A 26,599-nucleotide genomic window follows, 5' to 3' on the forward strand; every position below is an offset into this window, starting at 1 on the left:
CTAAAATAATACTCTAAAAAATAATTACACAAGGGTAACTGCAAATGAACATTTGTATACCTAACCCTGAATTGTACCCCACATCTTTAAAATAAAATTTTAAAAAAGAGAATTAAAAAAAATTACAAATAACTTAAAAAAGGATCAACTTACACAAACAATCAACAGACTCTAAGCATTTCAGCAACTCTGCTTACCCTTTCCCACAATGATGGTTCACATAGTATTAAAATATTAGAGCAAAGTGATATTAAAATATTATTTTTAATGATTTATTTACTTTCGTTTCTTATAGTTTTGTTCTTAACTTTTTTAATGCCCTAGACCAAATACTTCATGCTGAACCACAAATGTACAGCAGAATACCATGATAAATAAAAGGAGTATGGTACTGACACTGAATTTTGGGGATATTCTAGGTAAATACTATGCTGTTCAAAATAAGCAATATTACTTCTAAATCGTTCCCAAAATAAATAAAACTTTTTGACAAAGTAAAATGATGAATAGACAACTGCAAGCATCAAATATGAAAGTCTAGTCATGAGAAGTTTAGCATAACAGAAATAATGTTATCCTATTAATGAGCATATAGATAATTTTGAATATTAAATTAAAACATAAAGATTAGCTGAAATAAACTAATTTTCAAGTCAGAGTTGTTTTGTTTTGTTTTTAAACTAACATCTATAGACATGTGGTTTTTTTTTTTGTGACCACTATTTCATGTCAAAAGTATATCTTTGTTGTTTTGTTTTGTTTTGTTTTAGAGACAGGGTCTTGCTTTGTTGCCTGGGCTGGAGTGCAGTGGTGCGATCATAGCAGCCTCCTCCAACTCCTGGGTGCAAATGCTTCTCCCACCTCAGTCTCCTGAGTAGTTGAGACTACAGGCGCATGCCACCACATACAACTCAAAACTACAAGTTCAACTAAATCTCCTTCTAAAATAATTTCCAAATTATTCCTTGATTTCAAATTTGCTAAGATGAGAAAATACTAATAATTCTCTTGTGAATAATGATCCCAAATCCAAATCTCAAGAGCTATTTTGTGATTTCAGAGGTAGGATAATGACAGGGAGAAAATTTAGATAGGTTGTGGTTTATAATTGTACATGTAAGAAGCCCCAAAACAATGGAAACTGAATTAGGGAGGAGGGCCAATCATAGAAAAGCTTCCAGCAGAAAAAGATACCAAATTATTTGGGACACATAAAATTAAGGAAACAATCGTATATGTTTGGACACATGATAATATACACATTGTCTCTTTATTTAGTCCTAAGCAATAACATCTAACAATGAAGGCCTCCTTAATTAGTTATGTTAGTTAATATTCCCCGATGACCACTTATGTCCCTAACCCTGAACTGTACTCCACATCTTTAAAGTAAAAAAAAAAAATGCCAGGCTCGGTGGCTCAGCCTGTAATCCCAGCGCTTTGGGAGGCCGAGGTGAATGAATTGCCTGAGCCCACGGGTTCGAGATCCACCTGGGCAACTTGACGAGCCCTCATCTCTACAATAAATCAAAAAATTAGCCGGGCATGGTAACGTGTGCCGTAGTCCCAGTTACTTGGAAGACTGAGGCAGAAGGATCGCCAGAGCCCAGCAGGTTGAGGTTGCAGTGTCTGGGAGCGGCCACTGCACTCCAGTCTGGGTGACAGAGTGAGACTCCAACTCAAAAAATAAAATAAAAAAAATAAAAAATAAAATAAAATAAAATAAATTCCCAATGAAAACCTTTTACCTTTATTTATAGTTTTTTAAATTTCTCAGAATATTATATAATTGAACTCATACTATATAGCTTTCTCAAGCTAGTTTATTTTACTCAAAAATATGCATTTAAGGTTCAGCTTTGTTCTTCTGCAACTTGATAGCTCATTTTTATTTAACTGACGAATAATGTTTCATTATATGGATGTACCACAATCGATTTAAGTATTCACCTACTGAGGTACAACTTGGTTGACTGCAGTTTTGACAACTATGAATAAAGCTGCTAAAAAAAAAAAAAAAGAAAACCTTTTACTTTAATATAGTCAGGTTATAGATTAACACATAAAACTGGTATCCAAAAGTGATGACTTGGTGAGGTTTCTACGAGAGTTATACTTCATATCCATAGTTTAAAAATTGTTACTGAATGTAATTACAGAATGCAATCCTTTTCTTTGCATAAATTTGGTATTTAAACAGAATGTAATAATTTGCTTCTAAAAATGGTCATATATATCCCAAAATAAGATACTAGGCTTTCTAACATATTAGACTTATGATAGACTCATTGGTGCCCAACTTCCATTATTCCCCCTCATTTATTGAACAGACCAAAAAATGTACTCTATTCCTGGGCACTGTACATATCTCTAGAAAATAAAAATAAAACTAAAACAAGATTTTTGACTTTTGGGATTTATTTGATATTTATTTTCTAGATCCCAACTCTTAACATATCTTACTTTTACATAAAAAGTCTCACTTTATATCCAAATTAAAATGAACCCTCTACAATATTGTCCAAGTCTTTTCTGTTGTTACCTCTCATTATGTCCCAAAGTAATCAAGGTATCATTCCTTCAATTCATCCAGAACTTTATCAACTTTTATACTATACCTCTTTTTATGGCTTCACTTCTCACCACTGAGTGACAAAAGTTACCTGGATTCATTATGTTCAGCTAAAGCATCTCCCTTTCTTAAACCATACCTCAATCTATTCCCAAATACATGATTTCTTTATTTTGAAATTCCAGCACTCTTCGACTTTTTCTCATTTTATTTACTATATTTTGTCTTGAAATACTTTTACCTTTTCCTTCTTAATATAACTATTGGTTTGACCGACATATATTTTGAGTCTGTTGTGTGCAAAGATTATAAACTAATAACTAGAAATACATGATGTGTCACATCATTCTTAAACCAGTAAAAATAATGCTCTATTTATCCAATGAATAACCAATCTATGTGGTCCATTTTTCTCTCTTTTTCTTTACGTTTGCATTCAACTTGTAGAACAGCACATTTAGAAGCAACATTTCCTCCAAATGTCATTTGTGCTATCAGTAAGAACCTTACCAGCAATGCAGACATGCTGGTTAATGAACTTTTGGTCATAGGAAGTACAACAGGGCATAATTATTGACTCCTCCTATCATACACTGTTCTATGATGGATTTGAAAAAGCAAAACATTTTGACCGTAGCTTTAGATGACCATGTGACCTTAAGTAAATATGTGATGTCGAGAAGGAATACTGGACAGTAATTTTAGCTAGAGCTTGAGGTAAGCAAGCTTTACTTTATCTCTCTTAGCATGCAAGGCTGCTGTTAATAGTCTCTATTTTTCTTTTAGCTTCCTGTATATGTTTATTTTATAAGAACCAAATGATAAGTAATTCTAAATGGATTGCATTTGGCCCTATGGGTTCATCATTGCATTTAGAGAAGTAGTTACAGCATATAATTGAATTCCAAGTAGGGAAAAGGGTTATTGAATAAGCATTTACTTTTCAGGGCTTAGTTCTTGTATTCTCTCCAAATATATTATTTTATTGAATCCTTCATACTGTCTTCCCATTAAGATTAAGTATATGAATAAATCTTAAGTGTGATAATTATAATTTATAACTTTCATGTCAGAAAAGCAAAAATTACATTGAAGAACGATTTCTCAACTTTAGCCCTATCGACTTTTTGGCCAGGATAGTTTGTGGGGTGTGTGTGGGCTACTTGGCCGCATCCTTGGCTTTTCTATCCACTAGATGTCAGCAGCGACCCCTCCCTACAAGTCATAAGATAAAAAAACTCTACAGTTTTCAAATATAATGGAATACATACTAAAATGTCAATTGTGCAATGGACAACTTAACATATGTTTGTTATTTAATATCAGAAGTGACCACCTCAATGGCATATTTCCATAAAAATGCCCGAGGTTGAAGTTAATACAAGAAATTATATATGAAGAAGTGATTAGGTTTGTGATGATTTCAGTGTAGGGTAACATTTTTGACTATCCAACTAAATGTACTTCTGAGTTTTGGTGGATTTGGAAGCTAGACAAGCTCCTACTTGTTCCTCCACTTTAAAAATACTTTCTTCAAAATTTTCGTACAAAATCTGCAAAACTAGCCTCCAATTCACATGACTTTCAGCAGTGTGTTTTACATTAGAAATTCAAAAAGTTATTGAAATGCCCATGAATTCAACATTCTAGGTTGGAAATTCTACATTCACAATAAGTGGATTAAGTAGAAAATAAAATAGCACTTTACATTTGTGGTTCTTTACTACATACAAGTCTAGGTTGTTATGTAAATTACCTAAGTTCAAGCAAAAAAGCTTGTAATAGAAGAAATTTTAGAAAGGGTTTCGCGAAGAGGAAAAGACCGATGTCACCTAGAAACAAGAAAATGTCAGCTGTGTACTTTTGTTATGATAGTCTTTGAACAACTCAACCTCTTACCAGTGCATCAAGGTACACATTCGTCCACTGGACTTGCTTAGCTTTGTCTCCTGCTAAAACCATTGGTCTTCCCAAAACATCCAAATATTCCTATTTATGAAGGGGAAAAAAAGGTTGTGGTTAAAAACAAGGAATACTGTGTTTAAAAAATCACAGTGACTCAGCCTGTAATCCAAGTGCTTTGGGAGGCCTAGGCGAGAGGATTGCCTGAGCCCGGAGGATGGAGACCAGCCTGGGCAACTTGGTGAGACTTTGTCTCTACGATAAATCACAAAAACTAGCCGGGCGTGGTGGCGAGGATCTGTAGTTCCAGCTACTGGGAAGACTGAGGCAGAAGGATCGCCTAAGCCCAGCAGGTCGAGGCTCCAGTGGTTGTGAGCTTGCTACTGCACTCCAGCCTGAGCAACAAGAGTGAGACCCCAACTCAAAAAAAAAAAAAAAATCACAAAAGAAAAAATAATCTAGAGTTAAAAATGATTATGGGCCAGGTGCAGTGGCTCAAGCCTGTAATCCCAGCACTTTGGGAGGCATAGGTGAGCTAATTGTCTGAGCCCACGGGTTCAAGGACAGCCTGAGGAACTTGGCAAGACCTCATCTCTACAATAAGTCAACAAAAATTAGCTGGGCATGGTAGCACGTGCCTGTAGTTCAGCTTATTTGGAAGGCTGAGGTGGAAGGATCAGCTGAGCCCAGCAGGTCGACACTGGGGCGGCTGTCAACATGCCACTGCACTCTAGCCTGGTGACAGAGGTGAGACTCCAACTCAACAAAAAGAATATGAAATCAAAATTGTTAAGAGACTAAGTACATAATCATTTAATTTCTACTTTGGATACTCCATAAGTGGTATGTCTACATATTTTGAATCAACAGTATTTGACTTACATATTTTTATAATATATCTACCCCTGTTTTTTTCTAGTAACAAATAAAACACTGTTTTACTGAGTTACAGAGTTACATTCGATGATAAGTGAAATATGTTCCTTGTGAATTGTTTCATGTTATTCTAAACTATTTAAGGCTCTGTGATTTAGTGTGTAGAAATGCACAAATTTAAAATAATAAAGCAGTCACATACTTTGGTTCATATCACAGATTGTTTGGCTGAAATTCAAAACTACATTTAAACACATCAGAAAATAAATGAAATACTGTGCCAAATCTAGACATCAGGCTCAAATGCAGTTGTTGTTTCATTTCAACATTCAATGTATTCAGTATTTATTTCCACAAATGCCATGTTATTTATGCTTGATTTTGATTTAGTTTATTTTGTAGATCCTCAGCTATATTTAAAATTGAATAATGATTTTAATAGTAATTTATGAATACTTAAAAATAATATGTATTTAATTACTTCATCCTGCAAAAAGTTACTTAACAGGCATGCTTTCAACTGAATGGTGTTGAAAAAAATCACCATGTTGTATCTTTATTTTACACAGATAAACAGACCCATGGGGGTTATTTGGGAGTTATCGAAGGGCTGACTATGTTCCTGAATAATTTGTTTAGAACAACTATTGTTTAATTTTCTGTGTGGTACTTATGTAAGTTTGAAGACACAAATTTAATTCACTTGCAATAGAACCAGATTCAAATCACCTGAGATAAGATTGTTAGCAAATTTAATTTTATTCATTTTCTAGGATGTTTTTAACATCTGAGAATAATGGTATACTCATATTTATAGTCTTTAAAAAAAAAGTCTGCATTTTAGATGCTTGAAAACACCTGAAATGTAATATATAGTCTGGATATTTGTCCCTTCAAATCTCATGTTAAGAGATGGGAGGTGTGTGTGTCATGGGGATGGATCCCTCATGAATGGCTTGATTCTCCCACCATGGTAAACAATGATTTCTCACTCTATCATTTACCAGGAGATGTGATTGTTAAAAGTAGTTTGGATCTCCTCCCCGCTCTCTTGCTCCCTTTCTCACTATGTGACATGCCAGCTCCCCCTCACCTCCCATCATGAAGGAAAGTAGCCAGCAGCCCCTGCCAGAAGCAGATGCTGGTGCCATGTTCTTGTACAGCCTGCAGAACTCTTTGTGACCCAAATAAACTCTTCTTTATAAATTACCCAGTCTCAGGTATTGCTTTGCAATGCAAAGCAGACTGATACAGCATGTCAATTGAAATAAAACCAATACATTTCTGTAATATTCAACATTTTAATATAAATGTAATATTATGGATATTTTCATTTTTAGCTATTTTCTCCACATTGAGCATATTTAAACCAGAAAAAATATATTCTTTGAAAAATTTAAAAAAGTTTAAAATAACCCTACCTGAGTATTGATTCTTATTGCTCCAATGGAAGGAATTTCATAATAATAACCTGAAATACACAAAGCTTTATATAAAAATAAAGGACCACAAAATTATTTTGTTTTATGAATAAAACATGTTTTATCTTATAAATAAAAGGCATTTATTTTGAAAAAGTTATCTTTTCACTTCTGAATTAAGTAAACACTAAAATAAAAATACCAATGATAAATTTCAAGAATAATTAATGGTTCATCACAAAAAATGCATAGGTTTTGTTAGAAATGGCACTATATTTCTTAGATAGTATAAAATAAGTGCTATTCTTCTAAAAACAGTAGAAAATCTGGTATCATTTAAAAAATATTTTTCACTAGGGAAATTTTTAAAGATGCATGATGGATAATGTCTGATAATTATTACATTTATATAAAATTTTGACCTAAATATAACTTTCAGAAAAAATTCAGGTTCTTTTTGTTTCCATGGTAACACAGTTTATTTTTCGAGTAACATGTTTTCTAACATCTTTTTTCTAAAGAAATATGAGCTCACTTCATAAAATGTGAACCATCTAGGAATGTATGAGGGGAGACCCCAAAAAATCCAGAATTTATTTATAAAAAACTGGTATTTAATAAGAAAAAAAACTGGTATTCATTCTTACATATTTAAACTTCAGTCACCTTCAAAATATTCTCCATCTGATGCTATACACCTATCGATGTGTTTCTTCCACTGCTCAAAACAGTTTTGAACTCATCAATTTTGATGCCTTTTAGTGTTTCTGCCATTTTTTATTTCACCTTTTCCACATCAGCAAAATGTCTCCCTTTGAGGGCTTTTTTCATCCAAGGAAACAACCAAAAAAAGTTGCTGGGGCAAGATCTGGTGAAGAGGGAGGGTGGAGCATGGGAGTCATGCCAGTTTTGGTTGAAACTGCTAAACATTCAGAGCAGTGTGGGCAGGTGCACTTGTAGATCACCCATCATGAAATGGACAAACACAAGAATCTCAAAAAAAAAAAAAAATCACTGAAGCTGAATGCAGCTTTTTACAACACTAGCTGATACCCTGATGTCTAAGGGTTCCTAGAACACTTATGTAGCTGGGGAAGCCTATACTACAAGTTGCCCGCCCTCTAAAAGGTAATTCTGGCTTTTTGGAGAGTACTCCCTCGTTTAAGATAACATTTTCCAAAAAACAATAACTTACCCACCCAGAGAAAAATAATTATACACACACGCGCGCACACACATACACACACACACACACACACACACACACACCACATCACATCCCATTCTCATATCTACATCTTACAAATTTCAGATATTTTTCATTTCTAACTTTTCCTTTAAGATTATTTCTGATGTGTTTTATTAGGTGTTGTTCAGCACAATATATCCTTTTATGAATATAGAACAATTTAATCAGATGTCTGAGTTTTTATATAATGTAATGCTAATGTTAAAATTTGTTGTGTATGTTTTCTCCATAGAAACATGCTCAGTATCCTACTTTTGCCTGGTTCTTATAAAAGTTAGCTACAATTTTAGATTTTAAAAGTTAATATACAAACATAACAACAACTACAAAATATTTTTTCTTCTAATAACATATGGTCAAGAAAACAGATCTGTTACCTTTATTTTCACAAGCCATCCACTGAATAGGTCCTCTGTCATAATTATGTTGACCAACTGAAAATGTGAAGACACGTACCTGGAAGAATTGAAAAATAAATATCCATCAGGCTGAATAAAGTCTAATTGAATGGCAAAACAAGATAGCTAAAGTAAAAAAAAAAAAAAAAAAAAAAAGGCATGTTTTTCAGTTGATTAATATGACAAGAAAAATTGAGACCAGTGAAGAATTTAGAAAGGCATTAGGGGAAAATGACATAACCTACTATATACATAGAATCCAGTTGCTGCATTTTGCATCACTGGGCATCCTGTACCATATCCCACTTCACATGGCTAAAGTTTCATTCATAGAAAACACATCTTTCAGGTCCAACCTAACTTTGTCCGTCTCACCTGGTTAGAACATATCCAATTATCGCAAAAAAATATATTTCTCTATTTCATAGGTGTATGGTGATGGAAATGTATACAGAAAGGAGAAAGGTCATTATACTTGTAGTTGCTTAAGGTAATTAAACTTCATGACCAATTTTACTACTTTCACACCATGGAAATATTTAGCATGCACATATATGATTATGATATGAATGTATCACTTATTTTATTTTATTGATTGCTTGATTGATTTTTAGTTTTTTGAGTTGAAGTCTCATTCTGTCACGTAGGCTAGAGTGCAGTGACCCAATCACGTTTCACCGCAGCCTTGGCCTCCTGGGTTCAGGTGATCCCTCATACTCCCGCATAGCTGGAACTACAGGTATGCCCCAACGTGCCTGGCTAATTTTTTGATATTTTTTGTAGAGATGAGATCTTGCTGTGTTGCTCAGGCTGATCTTGAACTCCTAGACTTAAGCAATTCTCCCGCCTCAATCTCCCAGAGTGCTGAAATTACAGGCATGAGCCATTGAGCCTGGCCAATATGAGTATATTACTTAATTTCTATAAAAGATGGCTAACACATATAAAGAGATAAATATTCTGAGTTCCTGGAATTTTTAAAGAGAACCAAAATACTAACTGTTCCTAACATACTATAAAGTAAGCAAATATTTTAAAATTCAATGGAGAGTTTTTGAATTGTAGTAATTTAAATATTGACTGAAAGCTATTGAATTTGAATACTAGTATAAAATTAAAGATAAATTCAATTATGTCAATACATAATTAATAAAATGACTATTTTACATATATCAATTTTAGATAATTTAGTAATCTAAGTGAACCAATATTTTTAGTTCAACATTGTAGTTATTTCTAAAGATTGACATGCAAAAACTCACTTTTCCATGAGTCAAATTCCACTTTTAACTACGTTAAGAGTTTGTCCCTAATTCATGTCGATTCATTGCTTGAACTGACATTTTCTAATGGTTTTGTCCCTTTTAACTTTTGTACATGATTCCAGAGCACAAATGTCAAAGGAGATTTCACATCTGTTCTGTGTTCTTTCACTAGTCTTGGCCACACAGTTCACATTATAACAACTCCTGCTCCCAACATATACATCAGGAATGTTGCTGTTTCACATGTAAGGTTTTAGGTGAGCAACCCTTAAGTCATCCAGGATGGCCTTAGCTAGTTAAACAAGAGACCATTTGGTAGACATATCTGCATTTTAAATGACTGGTTCTAAGTCAACAGTAGAAATTGATCTCTCTCTCTCTCTCTCTCTCTCTCTCAATCTGTCTCTATCTCCAAAATTCCACTCAAAAAAGCGATGATTTCATTTTCTTTAATTCTTCAGTTGGGTCATTTTGGGGTCTGTCAATATATTTCAATGTAGCATTAATGCTTATATAGTTGAGCTTACTCCTAAATGGAAATATTTTTATAAGCAGGTTGACCACTCTGATAATTCAATTTAACTGTCATATCTTAAACAACCATCACATGAATTCAGATCAAGAAAAAATCCAGATGTTCTAGAAAGCACTTGGGAATCTCCTTCATAATTAACATTTGAACACATGCCTTAAATTTTCAAATTAAAGCACAGTTTTGTCTAGACAGTCCTATTACCACAACAGTGATCTAGTAAGACATTTTTTCATAAAAAAACTTTTCAGTAAAATAAAATAAATGAATAAGACGATGAATTTTATATCTATGTTTCTGGAAGGCAAACATTTCTAATATCAAAGAGGCTATACTTAAATCCACACTATATGATTATTTTGACTGATGCTATCATTCAAATAGTCCAAATAAACACTTTTTTAAAATCAGCAAAAAAAAGTTTTATTTGTTTTACTGCAAAAGTTTCACCTAACTCTGTGTGTTTGCCTCTGTTAGCCATCCGAGGAAAAATTTAGGAATTTGGGATCAAGGCTGGGTGTGGAAATGCATATTCTGTCACATTAAATTATAATGTTTTAAACATGCTGAACTTCTTTTTAATCTTTCTTTGTTCTTTTTCTCACACAGGTCCTTGGCTACTTAAATCAGCTACATTAATTTCCTGGATCATTCTCATATTATAAATTTATAATTTGTACCTCCTTTCTCAATTTTCATTTGCCTTACTGTAGAGATTTTTAAAATTATTATTATATGTTATTTTATTTTAAAGATGTGGAATACGATTCAGGATTAGGAATACAAGTGGTCATTGTACAGGTAAAGTTTGGGCCTCCCTTTGGTCCCCACTTCACCTGTTTTGAGATCAGGTACTATTATTGATGTTATGTTCCCTCCTCCCCCACCCCCTCCACTGGCAATCTCCTGCTACTACCAATCCCTTTCTTACCGTATTACAGTAAATGTTCAGGGTCTGCTTATGGGGGAGAATATATGATACTCAGTTATTTGCTTCTGTGCTAGATCACCGAGTATTACAGACTCTAAATCAATCCAAGTTACTGTGAAGTCCATATGTTTTTTTCTTCTTTATGGCTGTGTAATATTCCATTGTGTATATGTATCACATTTTCTTATCCAGTCAAGTTTCAACGGGCAGCATGGTTGAGTCCAAGTTTTTGCTATTGTGAATGGTGCTGCAATAAACATGCGTGTGCAGGTATCTTTTTGGTAGAATGATTTGAGTTCCTCTGGGATTTTTTAAAGACATTCTCTTTCTGAAAATGTCCTCTCAGTAGTTACTAAGGTCTTAAGAATTACAAATATAACCTCTTTTTTATAATTTATACAATGCCTTACCATTATAATATTTCCAAAATCTAATACACATATATACCTAATGCTTTTATAAATTATATGGATTTCCTTAGAACTTTCTAAAATAATTCTGTAACTATATATTTGGTTGAGAAAAAGTTTAAAATAAGTCACTCAAAACATAGTATCTATTGTAATACCTTATACACAATCTTTATATGACAATGAAAAATCAATATAAAAAATACTTCACTCCCAATGGCCACACATTGCTGAACTTGTCTCTGCTTTACACATTTTTGCTAATTAGGTATATTTTAACTTCATTGATTTAATAAATATTTGCATTACATATTTTATACTGCACGTACATAATAGATTGGTAAAATTTAAAAGAATCTGGCATATACTAACTTTCCACGTGGAATTGTTAACGGTTTGGGTTCTGATGGTTCTATTTCATACTATCCTACTGCCACCTTGTGGAGTCATCAGCGAACTAACTAAAATTCCAGGTGCCAAAATCCAGAGATAATTGCTACTTCTTGTCATCTGATGTTTTTCACTTCTTTAAATGTACAGTTCTTATCTAGTCATAATTTTGGAGAAATGGAAAAATAAAGCATTTCCTTGAAATATGCACAATTTAAAATTTAAGGTAAATTACATTCTCAAAGCTATATTTATAGTGCTCTTTTTATTGCATATGCATGATCTTACATTAAAAAATACTTACAAAATAACTTGAAATACTTATTGGTAATCACACAAGCTAAAGATTTCATCTAAACTCTCACTTAAGCAAATTACTTACATTAGAACATATCTACAGCAAGACAAGGTCAATTTTTGTGGAGGAAACATTCCCTTACTCACACAGTAGATTCATAACAAATGGACACTAGAAATTTTCTGCTCTGAGTAAAATGTTCCTAGAAAATCAGCTAAATGTTTTTCAACTAATGTTCAGGATTTTAGATGGATTCTTATTTCAAATGTTTGCTTCTCTGAAATTTTCATCAGAGTCACTTATGAAACATATACAATCACTGATGGCTTTGACATTTTTTCATAATGCTGGCCCAGGTTGTCAACAGAAATAATATGGGAAGTTAGTATTGAATACAAGTTGGATTTGATTTTAAAAGTTCCACAACTTAGCATTTATTGTAATGACTTACTCACACATGTAAATAAATATTTATTAAATGAAAAACAAGTAAATAGACAAATGAGAGGTCTCTATTTCTTACCAGAGGGTGTCTAAGATGGGCTTTGGTATCATTTGACATATAAATTAGTTCATTACAATACAAGGAGGGACCCCCAAAATGGAATTTATTTACTGAAAATTTTGTAATTATTCTTACAAGTTTAAACTTGTTACCTTCAAAGTACTCTCCGTTTGATGCAATACATCTATTGAGACACTTTTTCCACTGCTTAAAACAGTTTTTGAACTTGTCTATTTCGATGCCTTACAGTGCTTCTGCCATTTTTTTGTTTCACCTCTTCCATATCAGAAAACCGTTTCCCTTTGAGGACATTTTTTCATCCAGGGAGCCAAAAAAATAAAAAGTCACTTAAGGTCAAGATTGGGTGAATAGGGAGGGTGGGGTATGGGGGGTGGTCATGCCATTTTTAATCAAAAACTGCTGAACACTCATCACTGTAGGGGCAGATACATTGTCATGATGCAAGAACCAGTCACTGTCTACCACAACACCACGTTTCTTGTGCAAATTGTGAAACAACCTTCTCAAAATTTTCAGGTAAAAACTCTTCGGTTGACCATTTGATCCAGAGGAACAAATTCTGAGTGTACTGCAAGGGATTTGCCCACCAAAAAATAATTCTAATATTTTCAAGGGATGCGTATTCAAACAGTGGAGACAAAGACTTAGTAAAATTAAGTATAAAAATCCAAAATTGGTGTTTGGTTGTAAATTTACATAATTTTGCCTTCAGTTGCCTCAAAAACTAGTTTTGTACTGAACAAAATACTATAAATACGATAATACAAAGTTTGTATCACAATGCTAGCCTACTTGATTCTAGAAAACTTTTAAGTAAGAGCAAATTTGGTTATTTAAAATGTATTACTGATTTGTTTCTTACTGCTGATTTGTAACTTTATCCTACAGTTCTGACTTCTGTTAATCTGTTTTTTGTTTTGTTTTGTTTTGTTTGTTGAAGACTAAAATGCTTGTCTTCAATTAAGAATTTTCCAAAGCCACAGGGTCAGCCTATTTTAAAAAGCCATAGGAATTTCTTGTTTCCCAACAGAACCAAGTTACTGGAAACTGTCACCTCTACAATTATCAGTTACCCAGAGTTCAAGTTTAAATTACAACAGGCAAATCTCCAAAGCATAATGGAAATGAGTCTATGAAGAAAGAAAGTCAATAAAACTAAAATAAAAACTTCAGCTATCGAAACTTTATGTTAGAAAAATGATATCAGAGATTGGTTTTGTTAATCTGTTCTGTATACTAAAATTTTTGGCATTAATCCTACGAAAATACTAGATTGAACTAGCTATTTTAGAATAAAATTCTACAGTGGTTTCCATAATTCACAAATATACTAGAATCCAGAGTATTTGAATAGTCCACATCTCCAGTTTTAGAGCATTACACAATAAATAAAAGTGTCCAAACTCACCCCTCACACTTAATTTGTTTTATAAAGCCCAATGATCTGAAAGGTACCTGCAGCCTGCAAAGTTTTGATGATTTTAGCCTGTGAAAGCTGAGAAGGGTATCCCTAGGGGTGGAGTCTTGCTTTCTGACTTGAAGGCAGGCTCCTGGGTGGGCAAATTATGATTAGTACTGCCACAGGGCTGCCCAGGAGAAAGAGACAGACAGATGACCAGCCAGGCGCATTCCACGTAAGGTTATGAAATTTAGACTGTGGATTACTTAAAATCTGCACTCTGCTACTTAGTAACTGCATGACTTTTACCAAGTTGATTAACTTCTCTAATTTTGGTTTTCTTATTTCCAAAATTGGGGTGATAATGATGATAATGCTATTATTATGGCATATGATTATTCCAGTTGTAAATGAAATAAATATAAAGTATTTGTATCATATGGAAATTATAAGCTTAATACATATTAGCTATGGTAACAAAGATTATGATGATGATAACTACAGTATTTGTCTTTTATAGTCAAACTATCAGAATTCAATGAGGTAGCATTTTCCAGTATTAGACTTTCAGGCAAAAAGAACTTAAAATAACACCTTTCTAGAGGAGAAAATTTGACCTGCTTTCTTATATTTAGCAACAAACTCTAAGGAAAAGGGCCAATATTGTATAAGTGCCATTATGTTAATATAAGATGTGTCTACATGAAATGTCCCAGGGTCTCAGAGAGCCAATAGTTTAATCAATATCTATTGAAATTGTTCAAGCAAATACAAAACCATTGTTTAAAAAAGGAAAACAGCCAGGCTCAGTGGCTCAGCCTGTAATCCGCGCCTTTGGGAGGCTGAGGTGAGTGGATTGCCTGAGCCCGCGGGTTCGAGACCCGCCTGGGCAGCGAGACCTCATCTCTACAATAAATCAAAAAATCAGCCGGGCGTGGTAGCGCGCGCCTGGAATTCCGGCTACTTGGAAGGCTGAGGCGGAAGGATCGCTGGAGCCCAGCAGGTCGAGGCTGCGGTGGCCGGGAGCAGCCACTGCACTCCAGTCTGGGCGACAGAGTGAGACTCCAGCTCAAATAAAAATAAATAAAAAAGGAAAACAAAGAGTAGTAGTCATATAAGTTTTGCATACAGTCTTAAAGAACCAAGCTGATATTTCTCTCATGTGTCTTATATGTGGGTACATAACACACATGCATATCTGGGATTATAGTGGCATTTTAAATTTATTTACAATTATAATGAATTACCCTCAAATTATCAGATTAAAGGAAGTAATTTTAGATTCCCTTTTTTCCCACGAAGAATAAATTTCTAAGCAATGTGTAGTTCTACAAAGAGTATCATTAACTGAGAGGTCAGAATCTAAGCTGTATGGTGATTTATTTCAGATGTTCTTCCTGAATAATGTCAAATACTTCACTGACACCAATAATGAGAATACTCATAAAAGACTGTGTATTAGATTAGGCCGAAGGAAAAGGTGCCATCATTATAATAATTTGTTGTATAAACGTAAGTGTCCCCTACTTATTATGTAGACCAATTTTACTCTACATTCCAATAGTGGGGGAAAATATTGTTTTTAATGATTTCTTTTAAAAATAACAAAAGTATTATTTTTTCCCAACATTTATGGATTTCTTACAGTTTAGGAGCATATTTACTGCCTATGTACATATGGCCAACATATCTGCAAATATTGAATAACTACTATATATAAAGCATTATACTTTCCTCTCAGAATTCATTAGTATGCTTATAAATGTTTACAACCCCTGCTTCATAGAGCTTGTAAAAGAGAGAAAAGCTCAAGATAAAAAGTGAACATAGAATTAAAAATAATAAAAAATGGTAATCTGGATTAAAGAAAACCAAGAAGAAAGAGGGTACAGAAATAGAGAATGAGAAAGGCGGTGAATCTGGGGAAAAGGGACCACTCTAGAAAGACTGAGGAAGACCTCTCTGAGAGGCATAATGTGAGTAGGGTTTTTAGAAGAGAAAATAGCCAGAGAAAAGTTGAACAGAGCACCATTTTTGTCATAACATTTTAACACAAACAATGGGCAGTCTTGATTCTACATAAGAAAGCTTGCCTGGAAATTCAAGTGCTCTTTATGTGTTATAAAGTTTATGTTGTATTATATATTCTGTGTTTCAAGTAATATTTAAACTCATTTTCATTTGATTTGTTTTAGAAATTAAATTAAGGGCTCTACAAAATGCATGAAAGTAATATTACTCAGACCTGAAAATGTATCTGGTAAGATAGTCCTTAGTTTAGGGATGAATTGACAACATTAATTTTAGTCTAAGAGAAACAAATGTAAATAAGTGCTGTCACAGACAAGAACATTCACACGTGCATAAAACATATGTGTTAAATTGATTATGGCTCTTCTGGCAGGGCTAACACTACATTGTAGCTCTATAGTAATTTGGTTTTTATGAACAAAGGAATAGCTCCTATTCTAAAACTAAAAATTTTAGAAACCACTGACAGTGTCAAGACATCTGAAATAAAAGTTTTTAGGAGCAGTCTGTTTGCTAAATGGAATCAAATGCACTACAAGTTAAATGTCCTTCATTATCATATGTTTGAACAATCCTTGCAAAGGCTTCATTCTTGCCTAATGGAGAAGCCAGGCAGAGAGATAGTAGAGAAAGGAATGAATTATTTCCCATAAATTATTTTCTCTACCACCTGTTGAAAAATTAATAGACAATGTTCACTCTAGCTATGTAAAATACCTATGCCTATGGAGCTAGTTGTGACTTGGTTTAGATTTTTGTACACAATAGACTATTTCCATTTTGGAATAATGCATTTATTGTCAAGTGCTTGTAACTTTAGTTGTACATTCTTTATTTGGAAAATTATTCCATATTTAAAATGTTTTTTCTTATATCTTCTTCTCATTCAACTTACCAGTTATTCTGAAAATCTTACTTCATTGCTTTTGAATGTCTTTTCATTTTTTAAATTAATTCTGAGAATTAATCTAAGAATCAGAGACTATTTCCTAGCAGGCTGGGTAGTCTTAGGTGTTATTGCTAAGCAATCCCTTTGCTCTTACACAGAAAATCAAGTATTTTTAATTTTGCTTGCCCTGGGAATTATCTTTCAACTCTGTGTCTGGATTTGCTTTCCTTTATTCATTTGTTTGGACTACGTGATAGAGCTCATTTTTGTTTTGGCACCATTTTTAAGAAGGTCTCGAACACACGGGTGAACCCTAAGGAATGGCATTGCTGCAGGTAAAGATTATAAAGTGAATGTATTTTAATTTGGAACAGCTGTGTGAAGAGATTAACATGGATTCTGTTTTAAAGCTGTACCTATCTATAATCAGGTAGATTAATTCCCAAGGGTCGTACATTTCACAAAAGAACCCAAACATTTTGTTCTAATTCTCAAACCTTTTGGCCTCATTAAATTGCACCGTGTATCTGCAGCCTCATTCATCAGCTCTCCAGTGGTACCTCCTCAGGCCTCCCTGCGTTGCTCTGAATGATTTCTGATTCATCTGGATGAAAAATGAGTGGAAATGAAGCATTCAGCAGCCATATTAGTCCCAAACAAGAGGCTTGGGGGAAAAGAAAGACTCAGAGTAGTTTTCAGATCTTTTTCCTTAAGTTCACCAAACTTTGTTTGCAGATGTAACTTTTCTGTACTTTAAAATTTTTATTTTATTGTAGTAAGAACACTTAACATGGGATCTGCCCTCTCAGTACATATTTAAATGTACAAGGTATTATTGTTGACTATAGGTACAATGTTTAAAGCAAATCTCTGCAGCTTATTCATCTCGCTTAAGGGAAACTTTATGACCACTGATTTGCAATTCCCCATCTCCCTCTCCTCCTACATCTGGCAATCACCATTCCTCTCTTGGAGTGTATAATTATTTCAGATACCTCATGTAAGTGGGATTATGCAGTTTGTCCTTCTGTGACTGGATGATTTCGCTCAGCATAGTGCTTTCAAGATTCATTCACATTTGTACACAAGGTTCGACAATTAGTTATGCAAACCATCCTAGAGAAAGTGCTACCTACCTCACTGCTGAATACAACTACAGTTACCTTTGAAGTACTCCCCTTGGGGAGCTATGCACTGATGCCAATGCTTAGTCCACCTATCAAAGCAATTTGGAACTCTTTTTCTGGAATGATCATCAGAGCTGCAGTCATTATTTGTTAAGGTCTGACAATTAAATTCGTGAACTTGTCATGTGCACTTACGTTGGCAGAGTGTATAAATAAGTGTATTGCAATACCCTCCCTACTTACCAGATCTGGTCCCCAATGACTTTTTTCTTTATCCAAAGATAAAAAGAAATATTGAAAGGAAGGCATTTGATGACATTCAGGACATTGAACTCTGATGGCCAATCCAGAAAAAAGAGTTCCAAAATTGCTTGATGGGTGGACTAGGTGCTGGTGTTAGTGCATAACTTCCCAAAGGGAGTACTTTGAAGGTGACAGTAGTGATATTCAGCAATGAGTTATGTAGCACTTTTTCTAGAATGAGTTCACAGACTTAATTGTTAGACCTCATATATTGCAGAATTTCCTTCTTTTTAAGACTGTATAGTATTTCGCTGTGTGTATAGATCACATTTTATTTATCAATTCACCTGTCAATGAACACTTAGGTTATTTCCATAGCTGGGCTATATTGCATAATGCTGCAATGAACATGGAAATGTACTTCAAGATCCTAATTTCTATTTTTTGAATAAATACTCAGAAGTGGGACTGTTGGATCATATGGTAGTTATATTTTTAGTTATTTGAGAAGCCTCTATATTTTGCTATACAATTTTGCTTTTCCATCAACAGTGTGTAAGAGTCCCAGCTCAATCTCTTTACATCTTCCCCAATACTTGATGTCTTTTCTTTCTTTGATAATAGCCACCCTGACAGGTATGAGGATGTACAGGATATTACTGTTGTAACATCCCATTGTGGTCTTGATTTGCATTTCCCTAATGACTAGTAATGTTAAGCATTTTTTCATATACTTGTTAGCCTGGAGAATAGTCCATGTGCGCTCGAGAAGAATGTGTATTCTGATTCTGTTGAGTCAAATGTTCTGTATGTGTCTATTAAGTTTACTTGTCTACAGTGTTGTTCAAGTGCTCTGTTTCTTTACTGATCATCTGTCTAGATGTTCTACCCATTACTAAAAGTGAAGTACTAAAGCCTTCTACTATTGTATTGCTATTTATCCCTTCAATTCTGTCAATGTTTGCTTTATATGATATATTAAAATGCTCTAATGTGAGATGAATATTATCTTTGCTATATAATCCTGGTAGAGTGATCCTTTTATTTTTATAGAATATCCTTGTTTGTTTCTTGTGGTCATTTTTACTTAAAGTCTAATTTTTCTGATATAAATAAAGCTACCTCTACCCTCATTTGGTTACCATTTGCATGGAGTGACTTTTTCTATTACTTTACTTTAAACTTACGTGTGTCCTTAAATCTAATGTGAATTTCTTATAGACAGTAAATAGCTGGTTCTTGTTTTGGGGAGTTTAATTCATTTACATTTGAAGTTATTATTGATAGATACGAATTTACTATTGTCATTTTGTTAATTGTTTTTTGTCTTATGGTTATTTTGGCTTTTTTCTCTCTGGCTATCTTCCTTTGTGTTTATAATTGTGATATTTTTAAGCTACAAGTGAAATTATTTTTTAAAGAAAATGTTTTAAATAATTTATAAACAAATATAAAATATTTAAGAGTATCTAAAACTTATATTTTACTAAATCTATCAACTCTTATTTTCATACATTGACCATTTGAAAGATAATATTTTCTGTGGATGGTGAAATTCTGAGATGATAACTTATATAACTAACATTACTTTTGTGGGTATGAATTTAGTATGTCACAATTGTCCCTAGATGACAATGATGAACAATTATCTTCCAGATCTGTGGGCTGCAAGTCACTCAGTCAGTTGAGTAAAGGTATGGTAGGCAAGTTTAAAATGGAGGGGCAGTTACAAGAGCTTCTTCCATTCATCTACAAGCATTTAAAGACATATTTAAAGAAGGTAAAAAAAAAACCTCTTAAACATATATACACTATTTTTATAGTTTGTATATGTAATGCTGTATACTTGCATAGTCCCTTGGCATAAACAATTGTTATCATAATAAAATACAAATGTGGAAAGTCATTGAACTTCAAGTAGAATGCATATGAAATGTGGGACAGCAATGCTTCCAAAAATATAATTCCTACTTGCCAAATAAGGTACATGTGTTCTGTACCTTCTCTTTCACTCATCTTTAACATACAATAGTGGATATGGTCTTCCATCTTAAAAAAATATGCATACATACACATGTGGGTACAGGTATACCTCATTTTATTGTGCTTCCTTTTCTTGCATTACTTAAAAACTAAAGGTTTGTGGCAACCCTGTGTTGAACAAGTCTATCAGTACCATTTTTCTAAAGTGTGTGCTCACTTCATGTCTCTGTGTCATATTTTGGTAATTAACACAATATTTCCAACCTTTTCAATATTATAATATCTGTTATGCTGATCTGTGATCGGTGATCCTTGATGTTATTGTTGTAATTTCTTTCAGGCACCATATATCATACCCATATAATACATGAACTTAATTGATAAATATTATGTGCGTTCTAACAACTCCACCAATCAGCTATTACTCCATCTCTCCTCAGGATTCCCCATTCCCTGAACAACTTCTAAGTGTTCTAGATAAAAGAAGAGTCACATGTTTCTCATTCCAAATCAAAATTTAGAAATGATTAAGCACAGTAAGGAAGGCATGTCAAAAGCCGAAATAGACCAAAAGCTAGACCTCTTGCACCAAAAAGCCAAGTTGTGAATACAAAGGAAAAGTTATTGAAGGAAATTAACATGCTATTCCAGTGAAGATATAAAGAAAAAGAAACAAAACAGTCTTAATACTGATATGAGGAATGTTTCAGTGGTATGGACAGAAGATCAAACCAGCCACAACATTCTCTAAAGCCAAGGCCTAATCCAGAACAAAATCCTAACTCTCTTCAATTCTATGAGGGCTGAAAGAGCTGAGGAAACTGAGGAAGAAAAGTTTGAAGCCGGCAGAGGTTGGTTCATGGGCTTTAAGGAAAAAAATCCAATTCAGTAACAAAAGTGCAAGATGAAATAGCAAGTTTTAATGTAGAAGCTGCAAGAAGTTATCTGCAATATCTCATTAAGACAATTCATGAAGGCAGCTACAATAAACAATAGATTTTCAATGTAGATAAGACAGTCTGCTATTAGAAGAAAATGCCAGTTAGGACATTCATAGCTAGTGAGAACTCAATGCCTGGCTTCAAAAGACAGGGTGAGTGTCTTGTTATGGGCAAACGCAATTGATGACTTTAAGTGAAAGACAATGTTCATTTACCATTCTAAAAACCCTAGGACCCTTAAGGAATGATGGTAAGGGTCCTACGCTTCCTGTGCTCTACAAATGAAACAACAAAGGATGACAGCACATCTGTTTACAGCATGGTTACTGAATATTGTAAGCCCACTGTTGAGATCTACTGCTCATTAAAAAAAAGATTTCCTTCAAAATATTATTGCTTAGTAGCAATGCACATAGCCACCCAAGAGCTCTAATAAAGATAGACAAGAAGATTAATTTTGTTTTCATGCCTGCTAACACAATATTCATTTTTTAGTGCATAAAACAAGGAGTAAATTAGACTTTCAAGCCTTAACATTTAAGAAATTTTTTAAGGCTATACCTGCAATAAACATGAATTTCTTTGATGGATCTGAGCAAAGTAAACTGAAAACATGCTGATAAAGATTCATTTTTTAAAATACCATTACAAACATCTGCAATTTTAGGGAGGTCAATATATTAACATGAACAGGAGTTTGTAAGAAGTGGACCCCAAACCTGATGGATGACTTTGAGGGGTTTAAGACTTCAGTGAAGGAAGAAATTGCAGATGTGGTGGAAATAGCAAGATAACACAATTATAATGGAACCTGAAGATGCTGCAATTTCACAATATAACTTGAATGGATAAGGATTTACTTTTTCTGGATGACCAAGGAAAGTTGTTTTTTGAGATGGAAACTACTCCTAGTGAAGATGCTGTGAATACTGTTCAAATGACAATAAAAGAATAAAAGATATAGAATATCACATGAACTTATTTGATGAAGCAGCAACAGGCTTTAAGAGAACTGCCTACAATTCTAAAAGAAGTTCTGTGAGTAAAATGCCATCAAACAAACCACATGTCACAGAGAGATCATTCACGAAAGGAAGAGTCAATGGATGTGACCAACTTCATTGTTGCCATATTGTAAGAAATTGCTCCAGCTACCCCTGCCTTCAGCAATCAAAACCCTGATCAGTCAGCAACCACCAACCCTGAAGCAAATTCCTCCACCAGCAAAAAGATTAAGATTCACTGAAGGCTTAGATAATCTTTAGCAATTTTTAACAATAAGATATTCTTTAGTTAAGGAATATACTCTGTATTCTTACGCATTTATCTATTGCACAATTAACATACTGGACCATATACAAACATTAACTTTTATATATGGACTGAGAAGCCAAAGAATTTGTGTGACTCACTTTATTGCGATATTTGCTTTATTGTGGTAGCTGGAACAGAACCTGAAACATTCAGAACATTCTGTGTCTCTAAGACAATATTCTGTGTTTCTGAGGTGTGCCTGTTTGTGTGTGTACAACTTGAGCCTGAGTTTACTGTCTTCTTTTTATTCTTTAGTTCTTAGCAAATTTGCCAAAATTTTAGAAAAAAATAGTTTGTATTTGTATTTCTGCTTCCTCATTCCTTATTCACTTCTCAACTACCTGTTGACTTATTCATACTACTTTATATTAGAGAGTTCATGTCAAAGTCACATACATGCTGGCCTGTTCCTGGAGATACCATCAGGACATATCCATTTTAATATGTGTGGTTATATGTATGTAAGCAGGTATTTACATACTTATAAGTGTGAATATCACAAAGCTTTGTTACATTAACTGAAATTCAAATCACAGAAACAAGATAGTATCCAATTCTAAGAATATCTTAATTTTTATGTTACATAAATATAAGATTTATTAAAACATCACAGAAACTGAATACTAACTAATTACTATTCAAAATTGTTTTGACATTAATTAAGGATGTGTGTTTTTAAGAAAACTGTTGTTTCCTTAAAGCATGGCAGTCAAAATGTTAACAAACAAATAGCAGGATTGTTGAAGTTGAAGTTGGATACAACTTGATTTATTAGCTTTACAAAAGTGCATGTGATATGAATTTTATATTTTGTGGTTTATCATGACACAAAATCCAACCTTTCTTTAAAAAGCTGAGTTCCTCTAAAAGGTGACTACAATGGGAAACTGTGTTTTACGATGATAATATTTGAACTGGACAATTTTAGGATTTATACATAGAAAATAAAAGATTTTAAACCAGTAAATTCTTCATTAATTCAACCAACTGAACAATTTGTGAAAATAGAAGGTAGACTGCATTTATTTTCCTTATAACATAAAGCCTCCTGTGTTTAAGAAACTAAAATAAAAACAAATGATGTATCTCCAGGACATGCTATTGTGTTAATCCTAGATGCATACAGAGTTTGGAAAGAGGAAAAAAGAAAATATCACATTTACAAGTTTAGGTGAAAATAACTTGTTTTTATATACTATATTTTGTTATTTAAATTTATTTTTAAAATGTGTACTTCTTTAAAATCAGGATATGTCTCATGCACGAATTCAAATACAGAATGTAAAACTCACTATCATATTGGAGTAAAAAGCTGTATGTTTTTGAAGAAAAGTATTCAGAGGTAAACAAGATTTCTAGTGGTTGCTCTGATCAGGCAGGTCCAATCCATGCTCTGCAGGCCACATACAGCCCAGGACAGCTAGTGATGCAGACTCACAAAATCTTTTAACATCATGTGTTTTTTAGTGTTTATTTTCTTTGTGATACCATGCACAATTCCATTTTTGGTGTTCACAATCAAGCCTTATGACATCGCTTTTTGCCAGCACATATATTTGTGGAGCTATTTTCTTTTCTTTTCTTTTAGATTGGAAAATATAGTTTATTTAGAAAGTAGATTAGAGAGAGAGAGAGAAAGAGAGAGAGAGAGAGAAGGGAGATCACCTACCCCAGATTGGGGAGGGGACCAGAGCTTACAGAGAAGCATGGCCAGCTGTTTTCAATGAGACATACCATGAGCAAAGTTTGAACAAACATTTCTGATGAGCACCTTGAAAACTCACTAAGAATTGCAACCAACTTCCACAGAACCAGACATTGATTAATTAGTTTTACAAAAACAAGTTCCAATTTCCCACTAGTTCTATATTATTCTCATTTTTCTAAATTTTATAATAAAAATAAATAGAAAAGAAGTCTTACTACACATAGGCACTAACTAAATTATGTAATTTATGTGTGGCCCAAGACAAATCCTCTTTACTTGATGTGGCCCTGGGAAGCTAAAAGGTTGAATACCCCTGCTTTAGATAATATCACAATTAAAGAAAACTGATTTATCTACACTTAATATCTATACAAATGATATAAGTACTGGTTTGCACTTATTTACCTCTGTCATAAAATAATAAAATATACTTAAAAATATGAATAAGTATAGGATACTAAAAGTTTCTTCCAATTATCAGAGTAAGAGTCATTAGCACATTTTTTAGATAAATGCATTTTATTATATTAATGCAGTTGAATTTTTGTTTAACTTATTTTTCTATATTTGAGTTCTCCAAAACATGAAAAATGCTAGATTATTTGCATATTTGAATATTCCTTGTCTCTAGTTATAATTTGTAATTATGAATTTGTTTTATAATAAAACTCATGCCTTTAACTTTTGTTAGATATTCTCAATTTATTTACTGTTCTAAATGGTATTAAGAACTACCATTGAATATAGGTGCTTGGTTGTATGACTAAAGTCCACAGTTAAACAAGACACAAACTCTGTATTGTAGCACTTTTTTTTTGGAATCCAGAGAGGAACAGAAGAGAGAGCCCATGGGTGCAGAGTGAGAGACACATAGGGCTCGGTGTGCTATGAGATCAGATGCCAAGAACCTCGACAAACCTGAAGGGGAGAAAGGTGTCAGAGACATCCTCTAGGTGGTGAGGATTGCCCCAAATTCTAAACAATGAGAAAGAATTACTAAATGAAATAAGTTATGCGTACTATATCTTAGATTAATGCATCTGCATCTTCCCATCACTTTTTTTTTTTTTTTTTTTTAGTTGGAGTCTCACTCTGTCGCCCAGACTGAAGTGCAGTGGCCGCTCCCGGCCACCGCAGCCTCGACCTGCTGGGCTCCGGCGATCCTTCCGCCTCAGCCTTCCAAGGAGCCAGAATTACAGGCATGCGCTACCATGCCCGGCTGATTTTTTTTTTTTATTGTAGAGATGAGGTCTCGCTGCCCAGGCAGGTCTCGAACCCGCAGGCACAGGCAATCCACTCATCTCAGCCTCCCAAAGGCACGGGATTACAGGCTGAGCCACCGAGCCCGGCACCCCATCACTTTTAATTCTGAAGATTTCTTTGAAAGAAATATTGTAGAATAAAGTCATCACTTGAAAGTATTCACAGTCTATTAATTCTGATTTTGAATATCTATTGTTCTATCTATCAACTTTTCAAAATGGTTTCTCTATGTCATTAAATCACCAGATGTTAAACAAAAAACAATTTAAACCTTACATTAAAATATATAACACTGTAGCATATACATTATGCAGAGCTGAGTATTGAAAAGATTTGTGATTAATTTGAAGTTATATGTGTGTATATTATTTCCATCCTTTGATCATTTTAAAATTCCAATAAGTTGAAAAAAGGAACTAAGAGTACTTTAAAGTACTCTGAAACTTTTCATCAAAACTGTACTTCATTATTCATAATACATTGTCACCATACCATCTGAGTGCATTAATCCATTTTGTCTCTTTTAAATACATATAAACACAATTCATATGTGTTCCTCAAACACATATAAAACAATCCATTAGGTTTGGTGATAGCCACATCTTTCTAAATGTGAATATTTCCATCAAAAGCAGAGTGAGTGGGCATTTTACACAGCAGAGTCTTCTTGTAGATAAATATATAATTTGGGTGGAATTTGGGAAACACAAGAAATACAAATTTATAATTTCTCATTACTTTTTAAGTGGATCATTAGCATTTTAGGAAAATAGGTTGAAAATCACTGTCCCCTTACGAAATGTGAAGTACCAGTCAGAAAATTGAAATAAGCAGATGATAGGACTGTTAGAAAAAACAGTTAATACAGTTTTGATTAAAGCTGATCTTCCTCAACAGTATCAGCAGTTTCAGTTAGGTACCTCTCTCTATA

The 26,599-nt window shown here is 33.6% G+C and overlaps 1 protein-coding gene across 1 annotated transcript in view; it reads right to left on the reverse strand.

Moving 5' to 3' along the window:
- The window catches only part of CACNA2D1 (calcium voltage-gated channel auxiliary subunit alpha2delta 1), a 395,813-nt gene that overhangs the window by 60,744 nt on the left and 308,470 nt on the right, over positions 1–26,599 (reverse strand). The window contains exons 12-14 of the mRNA XM_021707777.1: positions 8,398–8,476; positions 6,772–6,821; positions 4,472–4,561 (exon numbers count right to left, since the gene is read on the reverse strand). Coding sequence (XP_021563452.1) covers positions 4,472–4,561; positions 6,772–6,821; positions 8,398–8,476 — 219 coding nt within the window. The remainder of the gene's footprint in view (positions 1–4,471; positions 4,562–6,771; positions 6,822–8,397; positions 8,477–26,599) is intronic.

The sequence above is a fragment of the Carlito syrichta genome, unplaced genomic scaffold (genome assembly GCF_000164805.1).
Source record: "Carlito syrichta isolate Samal-C Ts95f unplaced genomic scaffold, Tarsius_syrichta-2.0.1 Scaffold124319, whole genome shotgun sequence".
NCBI lineage: Eukaryota > Metazoa > Chordata > Mammalia > Primates > Tarsiidae > Carlito > Carlito syrichta.